General features: G+C 34.9%; 1 protein-coding gene across 2 annotated transcripts; it reads right to left on the bottom strand.

Annotated features, from left to right (window-relative positions):
- Nucleotides 1-4,869: 4,869 nt before the first annotated feature.
- LOC131533241 (putative ferric-chelate reductase 1) lies at nt 4,870-16,611 on the bottom strand. Of its 2 annotated transcripts, XM_058765449.1 has the most exons (16): nt 16,197-16,611; nt 15,911-16,091; nt 14,593-14,729; nt 12,937-13,034; nt 12,731-12,824; nt 12,428-12,619; nt 12,077-12,178; nt 11,849-11,999; nt 10,592-10,705; nt 10,387-10,502; nt 9,449-9,535; nt 7,274-7,365; nt 7,132-7,190; nt 6,907-7,047; nt 6,712-6,737; nt 4,942-6,567 (listed from the first exon to the last, which is right to left on the bottom strand). In XM_058765449.1, the coding sequence occupies exons 2-16, from the start codon at nt 16,089-16,091 to the stop codon at nt 6,478-6,480; spliced, it is 1,680 nt and encodes a 559-aa protein (XP_058621432.1). In that variant the 5' UTR covers nt 16,197-16,611; the 3' UTR covers nt 4,942-6,477. The 2 variants fall into 2 exon arrangements, with proteins under 2 accessions (XP_058621433.1, XP_058621432.1); XM_058765450.1 differs by lacking the exons at nt 15,911-16,091; nt 16,197-16,611 and having other exon boundaries at nt 4,870-6,567; nt 12,731-12,778; nt 14,593-14,728.
- Between the last annotated feature and the right edge of the window lie 25 nt (nt 16,612-16,636).

The following is a 16,636-nucleotide window of genomic DNA, read 5'->3' as shown; positions in this document are numbered from 1 at the left end:
GTACTTCTGCTGAAACAATGAGAAACACATGCTTGCTTTCAGTCTCTTTTAATTAAAGCAAAGTAGCCTGTCAATAAAAATAAAATAAAATAACTATAGGTTGTTTTCCAGATGAAATATTGGTCTTACCTGCAACTTTTTAAAGAAAACATCATAAACATCTCCCGAAAAGTGGGAAACAATATGTCTATACAAATTGTATTTTTGTATTCAACTGTCTCAGTGGAGATTGTGAAGATCAGATATCAGCCCCAGTTAAAAAACAGCTCTATTGTACGCATAATGGTATAATTATGCAATATTTTCCCCATGCTGTATTTTCAACAGAAAATTATAAAAAATAAAATTAAAAAAAAGTTAATTAAAGTTAAAAATGGGGGAAGCAATATGAAAATTGTGAAACCCATTTATCCTTATAATGTTATAATGTCACTCATTATATATTGTAATGTCATATTTATCATTATAATGCTACAATGTAAAATGGCCAAATTCTCCTCTAATTTAATTCATGTTTCTTATGCAGATTTATATACATTTATAGGCTTGGATCTCCTAAAAAATTAATTGAGTGGATTATTAATATATATTTTATTTATTTATTTATTTTATTTATTAATTAAATTTATTTTAATTTGAAGAAGTGCTAAAACCCTTATTTTACATATTTTTTTCTTGTTTCAATTATGATATTTTACTTTAATTTTACGGTTTTTGTTTGGCAGGCATAGCTGCCATTCATTTGACTGTTTTTACACAAACACTGTTATTTTACAAATCATCACAGTCAAAAACTTCAATAAAGTGTCAAAGCAAGCTCAAGATGGTAAATTAACAGTTTTATTTGGAAGACAAAATACAAAGTATGTACAAATTTAAAAAAAAATTAATTTTACATTCCAGTTTTTGAAGAAATACAGCACATTTACATTAAAAATACTGTACTGATAGAACATTTTTTATCAAAATGTTGAATTAAATATTTTTAAGTTCACATCCAGAATAAATATTTCCTGACAATGTCACCCCCATGCCATCCAAGATGTTCATGTCTTTCTTTACTCAGTCAAAAAGAAATTAAAGTTTTTGAGGAAAACATTTCATTATTTTTCTCCATATAGTGGATTTCAATGGGAGCTAAAGTGTTGAAGGTCTAAATTTCAGTTTCAATGCATCTTTCAAAGGGCTTTACATGATCCTAGTGACCCTTATTCCTCAGCTGGGATCATGTAGAGATCTTTCAAGCTGAATTGAAACAGCAATTTGGACTTTCAACCTGTTGGCTCCCATTGAAGTCCACTATATGGAGAAAAATCCTGGAATGTTTTCCTCAAAAACCTTAATTTCTTTTCGACAGAAGAAAGAAAGGCATGAACATCTTGGCGTGAGTAAATTATCAGGAAATTTTCATTCTGCAATTGAACTAGTCCTTTAAAACTGAAGAAATACAAAACTGATACATCTACAAGATTGTCCAGATTGATTCTAAAACAATTTTATTATTCAGATGTAAATTTACATTATCAGTGAATTCTTCATAAACAGTTCTTCAGAATAACTAAAAATTGCATTTCTATCTTATCAGTTACTCTCATGATGAGGTCATAATTTTACCTTTGAGATAGGTGGAGAAAGAGACAAATTGTGCTGTTTGCTGATAGCTTTGTATCTTGTATTTTCCACATACATTTTATATTGTAATCCACAATATTCTATTGACTCCTGTGGACTCCATATACAGTGTCCAAAATTATTAGAACACTTTGCTACTGATGCTTTATAAACAAAAATTTCCCATGAGAAATTGCATACTGCAATTCTAATGTGGTGTAAATAATATGTAGTTTACATTTTCTCCATTTTCTGTAAAAGTACTGTAGGTTAGACAAAGTTAAAGGTGCAGTAGGAGAGCTCGGAAAATGCTAACTTTAGCTTGATAGCACTGAAAGCGAATGTCCCACCCTCCCTGCAATCGCCGTCCAAAGCCACGCCCCCTCAACGCACATACGCTCAAAGAGCAGAATACCAGAGACAACATTAAATTACTACATCATCGGTTTCCAATTACAGTCCTCGCGCCCTCCCCGCTCTGCACTTTTCATATGTACAGTGGGTACGGAAAGTATTCAGACCCCCTTAAATTTTTCACTCTTTGTTATATTGCAGCCATTTGCTAAATTCATTTAAGTTCATTTTTTTTCCTCATTAATGTACACACAGCACCCCATATTGACAGAAAAACACAGAATTGTTGACATTTTTGCAGATTTATTAAAAAAGAAAAACTGAAATATCACAGACTAAACTATCAGACTAAACTATGTATGTCATTTTACCTGCAGAAGTTTGTTGTGTAAAGTAGGTTCTTGAAGTCAGAACAATGAGCTTTTGTTGCCCATGGACAGACAATAAAGCAACCATGACTTGGCAAAAAAGAAAGAGCAACCAAATTGTGGATCTAAATTAAGATCTTTTTCTAGTAAGATTTTGGACAATGAATTTACAGAATGAACTAAAGGACCATTTGTATTTAAATGTTACATGTACTTTAATAATCACAAATGGGCATAAATCTTTTTTTTTTTCACCAACAAACCAAATCTAAATATGCTGGTAGTAACTAACAAGAGTGTAAACAGAAAATCCTCTCTAAAAGTGAGCTGCCACAATCAAAAGTCCAAATGTTTCCATTTCTACCAAACATCTCAGAGAGTAGCAGCACATATTTGTATCTGCACAGGGTTGTGAATTTAAAACTATGTCCTCTGAACTTAGGAAGGCGGCAAAAGTATATGAGAGCTTGTCCTTGACATAATCATAAATCATATAGGGCCTCCAGAACAGTGGCGATGGACCAAGCCTGTGTTTCACAACTGAACAGGCAGTACTGTACAGTCATTGGTACATTTGCATTGGTCAGCTCAGGTAAACCATTCCAAGGTGATCTAGATCAAAGAGAGAACATATAGATAAGAAATATTGTATAGTGTGCAAATTAGACAGATACTTAATATTTAAATTCCTGTACATTCAAATCATTCCACTGTTTTGAAAGAAATAAAACCCCTTTTGTATTATACTGTATATACCCTTTCTAGATGTGTATAAAGTCCAGACAGAACATTCTTCACCAGGTACATGCTTTCTTTGTACTTCTCCTGGCCTATTTTCTTAAAGTTTGGCTCATAAGAGGCATCCAACTGGCCAAATTCCTGTAAATGAATGATGAAATGTTAATACGTGCTTAAAAATAAAGGTGCTTAAAAGGTTCTTCACAGCGATGCCATAGAAGAACCTTTTTGGTTCCACAATGAATCATTCAGTCAAAGGTTCTTTAAAGAACCATCTCTTTCTTACCTTTTTATAATCTGAAGAACCTTCTTTCACCACAAAGAACCTTTTGTGAAACAGAAAGCTTCTTCAGATGTTAAAGGTTCTTTATGGAACCATTAAGACAAAAAAGGTTCTTCTATGGCATCGTGAAGCACCTTTATTTTTAAGAGGTAAAACAAACTAATAATGTAATCTCTTACAGTATATCTGAAACAATTTATACTTGTTAAAGGGATAGTTAAATTAAAATTGTCATAATTTACTTGTTCCAAACCTGTATGAGTTTCTTTCTTCTGTTAAACATAAAAGAAGATGTTTTGAACAATGTGAGTAACCAAACAGTTGCTGGTTACCCACATTCAAAGTTATCTGGTCTTTAATGATGTTTTCAATATGCAAGCACAAAAACATTTATACATTTTTCATTCATGGAATGTTTTTTTCACAAATGTTTTAGCTGGAAGTTTGTCTAACATTTTGTACTGTAAATGTTACTAATAGTTTCAGAATGCTCCCATAATTCCCATAGTAATGTTTGCAAAATTATAAAATGGAATGTTGCCTTAATGTTGGCATAACCAAGAAAAGCATTTTAAAAACTGAACATTCAGAAATAACATTTTCATAACTTAATGGAAATGCTAGCAAAACGTTTAGTTAGCTGGGTCATGTGATCTCACCCATGAGAAGCCAGATTTTTCTAGAATTTTTAATCATCTTTTTAAAAGTTCTGTTCCTTTTTAGGTATAAAACGTTTAAAATTAAGAAACATGTCTGAATGCATCTTTAAATATTAACATCTCTCTTCATATTGTTACTGCATTGCTCCTATTAACCGATAAGGGGGCAGAATTCAGCAGCATACAAATAACGGTACTGGCTTTTCTGGCAAAATATCAACTTTTTGTTGCAATAATATTGGATGTATAAGTACGTACATACCAGGAAGTCCACCTTTTTGATATACATAAACATATGTTTCTAAAAATGCTTTTAACCCTCAATTATTGAGTTTAACATCCATTCTTACTTGCCTTCGTGTGGGCTATATCTCTATATCTGAGGTCTCAGGTTGATGGACTGGGGTCTCAGGTTGTTGAGGAGCTGGCACAGGAGGTCCCCATCCCGCAGGGTCTGCGCCAGGTCGAACACCTGAGAAGACTCCCTTGGTGGCAGCACCTTAGCCTTACAATTGATCAGCCATAACCCTTACGAAAATCAATCATGGTTTTACTACAAATAAAACCAAGGTTAAACCATCGTAACCACAAATTAACCATGGTTTTACTACACTAACCAGAGTTTAATCACTCTGTATTTGTAGTAAAACTGTGGTTATACAAATGGTAATCAATACACTAAAAAAACTATGGTTACTACACTTTAAAAACCATGTTTAATTAGCAGAATCACGGGCGATATAATGACTGGATGGTGTTTCCAGGGTTGGAGCACCAGCGGAGAGTGACTGATCCGTGTGCCGCTGCTCTCCCCACTCGCTCTTTCACCTCTTATTTTCGCTCTCTCTATCTTTCTCTGAGGAAGACAGAGAGAGAAATTCTCTGTTATAGGCTATTGAAAAGGGAAACTTATGGGGCCATTGTTTATTAACTTTACAGTAAGTTAGCAATTTAACGTTAAAACAACGCTTTATCATCAACACTTGTCTGCTGCTGCCTGAACAAGAGACCTCCTTACTGAAGTAAAAAGGTTGGGTCCCCAGTAGCAAACAATGGAGCGCACTCTGCTGGACAAACAAAGTAATTAGGCCCTACACCATTTCTTTAAAAAAAAATATTTTTTAAATCGGTGGCATATCTGCGGCATATACACTGATGCCGATCTGCGACAGGCTCATATCGGCTGGCAAAATGATAAATCAGTCGGGCTCTAGTTGTGACTCCGCTGATTCAAAGTTGTGCTGGCCGCTGACCCCGACACAGTTGGCCTGTAAATTGGGGCACACAGCAGAGTCCTAGTATTGCCATTTTTTCCTGTCTGTTTTCTCTGTTCTGCCACGACTGCCCTCCACTTTTACCAGCCGAACACCAGGAGGCCTGTGCTGAAACAGCAAGAACTACGAGGCACAACACTGTAAAAGATGAAAGCCAACCAACTGACTTCACACAAGCTGCTAAATCAACACCAGAGTGTTTCAGTGAGGTCCTGAATGAGGAGTGCTCAAGGCTGCATTGTGGACATTAACCCATATACTGTAGCTAGGAGTTTGCTTTCACTTCTTTGTCTAATGTGAAGGCATAAATTGGGAATACTGTTGAAAATTGAATGGGTTTACTGATTACAACACATTCCTGGTCTTAATGCAAACAATTCATCTGTACATGTTTTTCCAAAATAAATGAATGTTTTTGTAATCTTAGATCATACTTAGGACTAATGTATTAGTCCAGTTTAACTAGTTTAGCCATTCAGTTCAACTAACATTCATCTGTACATCTAAGGGTATCCAATTCAGCAATTATTAGTCCAAAGAGGTAAACAAAATGGTCTATTTATTAATCTATAAAATGTACGAAAACATTTCAGTTGAAGAATTCTTATTTCATCCCTTAAATAGTCTGAAAAATGTACAATAAAAAATATTACACTTTCATAAAAATACCTTTTATGACACTGCCATCTAGTGGTTGAGTGCTGTGGACTTGTACACTTAAGTTACAATCACAATAAATGTCTATATATACACATAAATATTATATAAAAATATTTAAAACATGTATCATATATTTTCCATTAATGTTTAATCAACGTTTGTTAAGTTTACAATAAAATAAAATATGGATAACTTATTTTCTGGATTTTTTAATTAAATCCTAGGATAATTTAACTATTGTTTTTCCATCCATCGTAATGAGCAACTTACAGTACAGTAATTGTAAGAACAGTCTCCTAATAGTATAATGCAGTTGTTTCTTAATCAAAGGCACAGTGGTTAATCTATAATGGGAAAGAATGCTGTATTAACTAAAAATAAAAAACAAAAGATCATGTAGTGATTCTACTGGGCTGAACACTGAGTTACTTAGAAAAATATAACAAATACCAATTTGCATACTCATACAGCAAAAGAGCCAAAAATTGGCCTCAAAACCAGTAAGGAAGGCCGTAGAATGTTGGGGTTATTTAAGTTCTTCCTATTCCTACAAGAAGTGTTATCAAGAAGGCCAGGTTTCCCAATAAATACAGGACAAGCAGGACTGTTTCAGGTCTCATCTAACAAAAACAAAAAAAGTATTATTGTAAAACATGAAAAGTACATGAGCACATTGTATATTTGTAGCTAAAATATCTATATAATGAGATGTAAGCTCATTTGTCTTAGACTTATTTGTCTTTATGAGCTTATGTTACACTTACCGATCCAAAACTGAAAATCTCAGAATCTAAAATAAAATGACAAGAGTAAAATACAAAGTTAATGCATTCCATTATTTAAATAATACATTTTTACTGTATTTTTATCAATTAAATAAAGCTTTTGTGAGGCCTAGATACTTCTTTTTTGAACGGTAGTGTAAATTAATATATTTTTCAAAATAACTTTTCAAATACCCTTTTTCTTGGCGCGCAGGTTAAGATCTTGAAGAATGTATGTCAGGGCCTCCCAGGTAACAAAACCTCCCATAACTTTTAACATCCATCCATCCTCCTTATATTCTTCAAACAGTGCCAGACCAGTGAAAATTGCAGCAACTGTGTCACAGAATAAAAAGGGATACTGTTTTTCTTCTGAGGAAATAGAAAATGCTGATAAAGATAATAAAGTTGTTGTCATACCTGCGAGGCCTTTGATAGCTAAAGCAATGAAGGAATGGGCCCAGTTAAAAATAAACCTCCTGCAAAGAAAACCATCACATTAACAGTAATGCTTCCCCCTCATTTTTCCATTTCTTATTTGGTTAAGAGAAGTTTCTCTCACCGTTCGTGATTTGGCTCACAGCGGAAAGCAGCAACTATGGGCTGAATAAGACTGAGGATCATCACCAAACAGCCCAGGACCGGATGAGCCCCCTACACACACAGAGACACTCCACTTTAATCATCTGAAATAAACAGTATTTCAATATAAAACCCTTTATATTTTATATATCTGTGTGGAAATGCATTTTTACTGCCAAATTAATTTTTTTTAAAGAATGTTCTGTCATTCCATTTGTTGTCATCATATTGCTGCTGTTGCTGTTTTTGGGCGATTAGCCTCACTTTGCTTTTATATTCACTATATGTAAAAAAAACACTGCTTATACTACTTATAAACATCATTATTTTATCATATACATAGTCATTTGAAAAAGTTAGGGCACCCTATTGAATTCCATGGTTTTCGGTCTCATTCAGGACATCATAAAAATTATCTTAAATTTTGGAAAATAAAACCTCAGATGAACAACATCAAATTATATATCACACCGTGTCTTTATTTATTTAAGAAAAATAAAGCCAAGATAGAAAAGCCATGTGTGACAAAGTTAGGACACCCTATGATTCAACTGCCTGTAGATCCACTTTTAACAGCAATAACTTGAAGTAATAATTTTCTGTATGACTTTATCAGAGTCTCACATTGTTCTGGAGGAATTTTGGCCCACTCTTCTGTACAATGTTGCTCCAGTTTATTGAGGTTTGTGGGCATTTGTTTATGCACAGCTCTTGCCACAGCATCTCAGTGAGGATGAGGTCAGGACTTTGACTGGCTATTGCAACAGTTGCCCAGGTCCTGTGGCTTCAAAACAAGCCCAAAATCATCATCCCTCCACCAGCACGTGCGACTTTTGGTATGAGGTGTTTGTGCTGATATGCTCTTTACATTTTCACCAAGCGTGGCACTGTGCATTATGGCCGAACATCTCCACTTTGGTCTCGTCTGTTCGAAGGACATTCTTCCAGAAGTTGTATGGTTTGTTCAGATGCAACTTTGCAAATGGTGCTGCTAGAAGAGTCTTTCTTCTGGCAAGCCTCCCAAACATGCCATACTTGTCCCATATTTTTCTAACTGAACTGTCATGAACTTTATCATTTAACATGTTAACTGAGGCCTGTAGAGTCTGTGGGTTGTCTGCCATTTCTCTGAGCATTACATGGTCTGATCTTGGGGTGAATTTGTGGGATGCCCACTCCTGGGAGGATTGATGTCTGTTTTGAATGTCTTCCACTTGTGAATAAACTTCCTCACTGTAGAATGATAGACTTCCGTACGACTCTTTCCAGATTGATGGCAGCAAAAATTGCATTGGTGATGTCTTACCTCCTTGGCATTGTGTTAACACACACCTGAAGGCTCCAGACCAGCAAACTGGCAAAACATCTGCTTTTATAGAGGTGCTCACTCTTGCTGATGATCAGTTAATCAAAGGCATTTGATTAGCAGTTCCTGACCGTTACTTACCCTCTTAATTCCTATGTTATCAGTAAGGATGTCCTAACTTTGTCACACATGGCTTTTCCATTTTGGCTTTATTTTCCAAAATTTAAGAACTGCCAAGGACCAGATATTTATTTTTTTATTATGCCCTGATACAGAAAACCATGGAATTAAAGAGGATGTCCTAACTTTTTCACATGACTGTATAATAAATACATAATCAGTGTTGGGGGAAGTTACTTTTAAAAGTAATGCATTACAATATTGTGTTTACTCCATGAAAAAATTAACTAATTAAGTTACTTAGTTACTTCTTATGGAAAGTTTTCTTATTTGTTTTTAAATTTTGTTATATTTGTTCAGTCAGTTATATTATATTATATTGTTATATTATATTATATGTATATAAAATTTGTTATATTTTTGGCAACTGTAAGGGCCCTTTCACACCTTTCACAAAAGTAAAATCATTCCCAATTTCTCTCAACACGGAGACAGGAGAGGCTTCAGTGAATAAATGGGAAAACAAAGTAACTTGCGTTACTTATTTGAAAAAGATATTTTGTTGTAAATTTAAAAGCAACGTGTTACTTTACTTTAAGTTACTTGGAAGAAGTAATTTGATTATGTAACTCACATTACTGTAATGTGCCACCCTAACACTGTATATAATATTTAATTAAAAATTAATGTTTGTTTATTTATTTACATTTTTTATGTATTTTAGCTTACCCCACTCCAATCCCGGGCATAAGAAAACACCAGTATGAATGCGATGGCTGTGGCAGTGACTGACAGGGACATCAGAGACACATGGGCCTTTAGAACAAGAAATAAGCTATATTTATTTATTACAAACATTTAGCATGTTTAGCAGGTCAGTTCATGTACATTCAAATGAAAATGTATTAAAACAGATGAAACACACGATTTGAATGCATATTAGCTACATCCAGTCCAATCATTTTTTAAGAGAGCTGACATTGTGCTGAAATGTAAATTACTCAATATTATCTTTGTATTTATAGAACAGTTGTATAAAAGTACTATTGGGCTGTAATCTATTAAATTTCATATAATACAATAAAGGTAGTTAATGACAAGTGATGTTCACACACCATAACTAGCTTATTATCTTATCTTGCTCACACTAACTGCACACATACTTATTACTGCAAAGAATTTATCAAAGAAATTTTCCCACTGTCATGCTGACATGGCACATGTAATTCACTTACAAATGAGCTGATGAGCTTGATAAAGCGGCCCACATGGGCAGGACAAGGCTTTGTTTAGACAGCATGCTAACCAACTCTGAATCTGATTTTTTTTTTCAGCATATACAGCTCAAATCTGTTTTGTTTATAGTCTAAACAGTGAAAAATTAAAATCCAGATCCACATTTTTACAATCCTAATCCAGCCAAATTCATGTCTGATTTTTAAGCATAAGAGTTGAACATGGCACTAATAACATCCACAGTAGGCCATGGGTTTGATTGTATGAATTAAAAAATGTATACTTGGCATGCAACAAAAATATTGCCAAATGCATATGTGTAAATCTGCATGCAATCTGAACTATGGTTACTAAACCTAACTACAGTATCTAAATGGATGGATCAGATGTTTTCATTTGCGCAGTGCGCACAATCAGTTAGCGTTACTTACCATAAACCAGAAATCTTTACCGCAGCAACCGTGGTCCTTGGCAACTCCCTTTAAATAGCGTGCTATGAGCATCCCTATACTGCCCGTGGTCATCCAGGAGATTAACATCAGGCAACCTGAAGCAGATCAGTATCATCAGGACCACAATAACGCTGATGTGGATCTAATGTGGATCCAGAGGCAGTCTGTCATGTGATGTACTCACCGTGTGCTTTAACAATCGCTGGGAATTCTTCAGCACTTGTAACGACCTGGCTTGGATCCTGTAAATTAGCCTTGGTACTACTGACATATTTATTTGAGTGGATCTGGATGTTACCTACAAATGAAGATAATCATTCAGTTAGACGAGTCAAATAAAGATTCTGTCATCATTTACTCATGCTATTCCACTTTTCTGTCCAGAAATCACAAAGGGAGATGTTCTGAAGAATGTTTATGCTGCTCTTTTGCATACAATGAAAGGATACAGTGACTAGGGACAGTCAAGCTTAGAAAACATCATAAAATTAGCGTAAGAGTCCATACTTTCTGTGCACCATATTACAAGCCAATCGATAGCTTTCTTTCAGGAATTTTCATTATTCACTGACAATCTTACCATCTGTATATTCAAACTTTCTGAGCATTCTGCTAAACTTCTTTACTGTACAGTATATGCATTTTATGGAAGAATGAGAGTGCAACAACTGAGTAAAGGATGAGAGAACTTCATTGTCATATATGATAATTATGATAATATATGAATTACTAAAACAAAAATAAAGCCAGCTATAAATATTTAAAAAATAATATTAGTGATTATAAAAATAAAATTAGTTAAATGATTTTTAAATTAATAAATTCTATAATAGCAATAATTATACTATATATACATATATATTACTATTCTAATTGTATCATTTATGGACCCTTTTCACAAGATTGTGATGACACGTTTCAATGATCATCAGCATCTTTAATCCTCCAAAGTTTTTCTTTTTTTTTTTTTAAATATAAAAAACATTTATAACACTATATTTTGTATTAAATTATATTTGCATCAAATTACAAAAAAATCCAAAACGAATTAACGCTAAAGCGAGGGTGTTTCTAATACAGTGTTTATGGGAGTGATGGTAAATTTGATATTGTTCTCTGTCCTGACTGCCGTCATTCTGTATTTTTTCTTCTTTTTTTTTTTGAAAGTCATGAAAACATTATCATGGAGTTTTTCTTTTGCTACTTGAGCAAATGGGAATGCAAAAAATATTTGTGGTAGACTCCAATTCACCGCTATAGAAGTGTACCCAGCTATGACGACTTCTGCTCTTGAGAAACCCAGAAATGTGAAAAATTATTATTACTATTATAACTATATATATATTTTTTATTAATATAAAATATATTATCAATAGAAAATCTTACTAAAATAACACTACATTACATTTGACATTTTTTTATATAACATAGAAGCACAGACCTTGACTGCTGGAGGGTCCGGCAGCAATCATGAGGTAGTACTCGCTAGTAGACGTTGCTCTACTTCCTGTGCTAATGACATTACGGGATGTAAAAGAACAATTGATAGTATTTCCATTCATCAGCGTTGTCCTGATATCAGTCACATTCCCCTGTAAACATGTAGAATATGTGTGATTGACGATATTTTATCACAAAACAGAAATGGTGGCATAATAGAGGAATATACCAGTGAGAGAATAGTTGGAGCTGTTTTTCCTGTGGAAATAGCATGTTGCACTTGGAGGTTGCCGCTGCTGTCCTTACCACAGATGTAGATGTCGTCATTGCCCTGAAAATACAAAAAAAAAAAAAACACTTTAAAACCATATGAACATAATACTGTCTCACTGTTCCTCACATGTAGATCTCATGTTTCAGAAAAAATTTAATATGTCCGACACCCACTTGGATGTACATAACTGCTAGTCTGTGGAACACCATCAGTCTCAAAGCTCTACACATCCCCCATTTTACATAGGCTTGTGTATTCAAAATTTTTAGACAAAAAAAAAGAAGAAAAGGCCTGCGGAAAGCTCACCATTTCCTTGTCATCTGAAAACCCAATAGCAACGTATCCATCCGCTTGCCCAAACATTTCAATCCTCATTTCTGATTGGTCAGATGATGTCTGAACTGCCATGAAGGAGCAGGCTGTTTTGGCAGTTGGGTCACAGCTGCTGGGCTGACTGAAGCAGACTTTGGTTTTCCCACAATCAGGATTTGATGGAACCTAAAGTGAACAGAGCAATTTCTGCTGAATATAAAACAACATACAGTACAAATCGATAGATAATTCATTTTCTTAGTTTTCATGCTCGTTTAAAATAAAAGCTAGACTTACAGTCGGAGCTGCAGTTGCAGGAGTTCCTGTATATACCACAGCAGAGCTCTTGACACCAACCCAAAAGGTAGTAAAATTTTTTACAAATGTTGCTCTGAAACAACCCCAAATGTTCCATTACAAATTACAACAAGAAATATAAACAAAAATGAAAAATAAGTATAAGAATCATACAAATGATAAACGTAAGACATTAAAAATGATACCTGAATTCTATATTGCCGAGCTGTCCAGATGTAGGGGCCGTCCATTTAGCTTCAATTGAACTTTTATTACTGCGTGATGTGTGAGAGACTGCTCTACTCTGAATAATATAAAAATATAAATAATAATAACAATAATATAAAAATGGGGCAATTTCTGATATTTGGCCAATGTTATTTCAACAACAAACTAGCTTATTAGTAAAATGGATATGAAAGAATACAGTGGGGAAAAAACAAAAATTGATCCCCTGCTGATTTTGTACGTTTGCCCACTGACAAAGAAATGATCAGTCTATAATTTTAATGGTAGGTTTATTTTAACAGTGAAAGACAGAATAACAACAACAACAAAAAATCCAGAAAAAACATTTCAAAAAGTTATACATTGATTTGCATTTTAATGAGTCAAATAATTATTTGACCCCTTCGCAAAACATGATTAGTACTTGGTGGCAAAACCCTTGTTGGCAATCACAGAGGTCAGACGTTTCTTGTAGTTGGCCACCAGGTTTGCACACATCTCAGGAGGGATTTTGTCCCATTCCTCTTTGCTGATCCTCTCCAAGTCATTAAAGTTTTGAGACTGACATTTGGCAACTCGAACCTTCAGCTCCCTCCACAGATTTTCTATGGGATTAAGGTCTGCAGTTGTCCTGTCCACCTCTGTGTTTGACGGTGGGGATGGTGTTCTTGGGGTCATTCCTCCTCCTCCAAACACGGCGAGTTGAGTTGATGCCAAAGAGTTTGATTTTGGTCTCATCTGACCACAACACTTTCACCCAGTTCTCCTCTGAATCATTGGCAAACTTCAGACAGGCTGTACATGTGCTTTCTTGAGCAGGGGGACCTTGCGGGCACTGCAGGATTTCAGTCCTTCACGGTGACTATGGGCCCAGCAGCCTTGAGATCATTGACAAGATCCTCCTGTGTAGTTCTGGGCTGATTCCTCACCGTTCTCATGATCATTGAAACTCCACGAGATGAGATCTTGCATGGAGCCCCAGACCGAGGGAGATTGACAGTTATTTTGTGTTTCTTCCATTTGCGAATAATTGTACCAACTGTTGTCACCTTCTCACCAAGCTGCTTGGTGATGGTCTTGTAGCCCATTCCAGCCTTGTGTAGGTCTACAATCTTGTCCCTGACATCCTTGGACAGCTCTTTGGTTTTGGCCATGGTGGAGAGTTTGGAATATGATTGATGGATTGCTTTTATACAGGTAACAAACTGAGATTAGGAGCATTCCCTTTAAGAGAGTGCTCCTAATCTCAGCTCCTTACTTTTATAAAAGACACCTGGGAGCCAGAAATCTTGCTGATTGATAGGGGATCAAATACTTCACTCATTAAAATGCAAATCAATTCATAACTTTTTTGAAACGTGTTTTTCTGGATTTTTTGTTGTTATTCTGTCTCTCACTGTTAAAATAAACCTACCATTAAAATTATAGACCGATCATTTCTTTGTCAGTGGGCAAACGTACAAAATCAGCAGGGGATCAAATAATTTTTTCCCCCACTGTATATATACAATTTTATAAGTAGCCTTAAGTGTACCAGTTTATACACTTATATACTATATACAATTATATATTATATACAATTGTCTGTGTTTCTTCTCCACCAAACACTATGAAAATAATGTATATAAACTCACAGCCGCTCCATCACAGGACAGGAGCTGAGCATTAATGTCCATCACATTAAAAGTGCCGATGGGAGTAGATGATCCGACTTGACGTGCTTGTAACATAAATCCTACAAATTGATCTGCTGATTGGTTGTTTAGCGATACTGTGAAAGAAGAAACAGTTCAGTGGAACTTTCTTACATAAAGACAGACCCTGATCTAACTTACATGAACTGAAATCATATGATGACCAGCTGTAAACAACATGTCACCAATTACTGTCAATAGTGACTCAACATAATCTTATTATAAATTATAAATTCATATAGTATAGTGTTGTGTAGCACAGTATAGTATATGCCATAAATGCAGTACTTTTTAAATATGCTATAGTATAAGCATTTATAACATAACTAGCTAATTTCTAAAAGTTAGTAAACATAGTATACTGCACAATAACATTAAAATAATTTGAATGGTAATTTATATTAAGGTCTGATTTGTTAACATTAATGCAGTAGCTAAGGTTGAGTAGTAATATTAGTAATATACAGTATAGTCAACATTTGAAGTGGATCAAAAAAGTTCAAAGTTGTCCTAAGACTAGAATGCATTTTGGTTTTAGGTTTTGGGGCAACTTTGATGAAAGGTTTTGATCCACTTGACAAGTAGCCAATATTTAAAGTTAACAAAACGAAATCTTATTGTAAACTGTGTCCATTTATTTATTTATTATTATTTTATTTAGATCGGTTGTCTTTGAATCAGGGAATTCAGTGGTCAGATATGTTTTGTAGTGACAGCTGACCGTGATTGTATAAGGGACTGTTCATCTAAAAAAAAAAAAAAATTCCATTCTGTTTATTTACGCAGTAGCTAATACAGAAATGTAGCTTTAAAACCAGGCTGAAAGTATACTGTACAATTTATTATAGTAAGCTGTCTAATAATTCTAATATTTTATACTTTAGTAGCTACAAACTACCAAGTTTACAACACAGACCTACTGAAGTTATGTCTACTAGAACGGCAACTTCATGAGGTAAAACTAACTGGTCGGAATTGTGAGATATAAACTCGCAATTCTGAGAACATATCAGTCTTTTTTTCCCGTCAAAACTGGACTTTAACCCGCAACTCCGAGTTTATATCACGCAATTCTGACTATAACTCGCAATTGCGAGTTTATATCTCACAATTATGAGAAAAATAGTCAGAATTGTGAGCTAAAGTCGCAATAACCATTTTTTATTATTATTCAGTGGCGGAAACGGGCTTCCGTAAAAAATAAAATAAATAAAAAAGCTGTTTCCAAAGCAAAGTAGCTGCAGTAGAACAGTCTCACCTGTGATTTGATCTCCCTCTTTAAAGGTGGTCTTGTCAGCAGTGACGGTGAACGGAGCAGAGCTGGACTGAGCGATGTTAGACCCGTGACCAGGCGTCATAGATCCACAAACAGCACCGACACGTCCGTGACCGTAACAGTGCACGACCCCAACACAGCACAGGAGAACATACAGAAACATCTGTGGAGATTCACAAACTCACTGTGAGTAATAAAACCATCAACCGCATCAGTAGAGATATCAATGAACAGTGAAGAGAAGAAATAAAATCTTGTTAAAAACAACCTTTCGCGGGAAAATCCGGTGGATGCTCCTGCTACTGTTGTGGCTTTGTTTTGGCTGAAACCATTTGAGCGCTCAATAATCCAGTCACTGCTTCACTGTAAATAGCGTATTGTCATTGTGGGCGGGGTTTACCTGAACAGGTAAACGGTGGGCGGTCCCGAGATCCAGTGAGGCGGATATTAATAGGTAAGCTAGATCCTTTCTGTTTTTCTTTTTTCTGCTGAAACAAATAACACAGGCTGCTTTCAGACTATTTTAATTAAAACAAAGCAGGCCTGTATAATAATAATAATAATAACTAGGTTGTTTTCCAGATGAAAAATTTGTCTTACCTGCAACTTTTTAAAGAAAACATGATAAACATCTCTGAAGAAATTGGGAGATGCACATAATCTGTCTGTACTAATTGTATTTTTGAACAAGATAACGGTCTTAATGAA

The sequence above is a fragment of the Onychostoma macrolepis genome, chromosome 24, assembly GCF_012432095.1.
Source record: "Onychostoma macrolepis isolate SWU-2019 chromosome 24, ASM1243209v1, whole genome shotgun sequence".
NCBI classification, from domain to species: domain Eukaryota; kingdom Metazoa; phylum Chordata; class Actinopteri; order Cypriniformes; family Cyprinidae; genus Onychostoma; species Onychostoma macrolepis.
This window is presented reverse-complemented; position numbering and strand designations above follow the sequence as displayed.

Excerpts from the sequence above, each read along its gene's own strand:
- LOC131533241 (XM_058765449.1), bottom strand. The coding sequence starts at position 16,091 with ATGTTTCTGTATGTTCTCCTGTGCTGTGTTGGGGTCGTGCACTGTTAC. Across the intron at positions 13,035-14,592 it reads TGTCCTGTGATGGAGCGGCT|AGTAGAGCAGTCTCTCACAC; the intron begins GTGAGTTTATAT and ends TATATTATTCAG. Across the intron at positions 9,536-10,386 it reads GTAAAGATTTCTGGTTTATG|GCCCATGTGTCTCTGATGTC; the intron begins GTAAGTAACGCT and ends CTTGTTCTAAAG.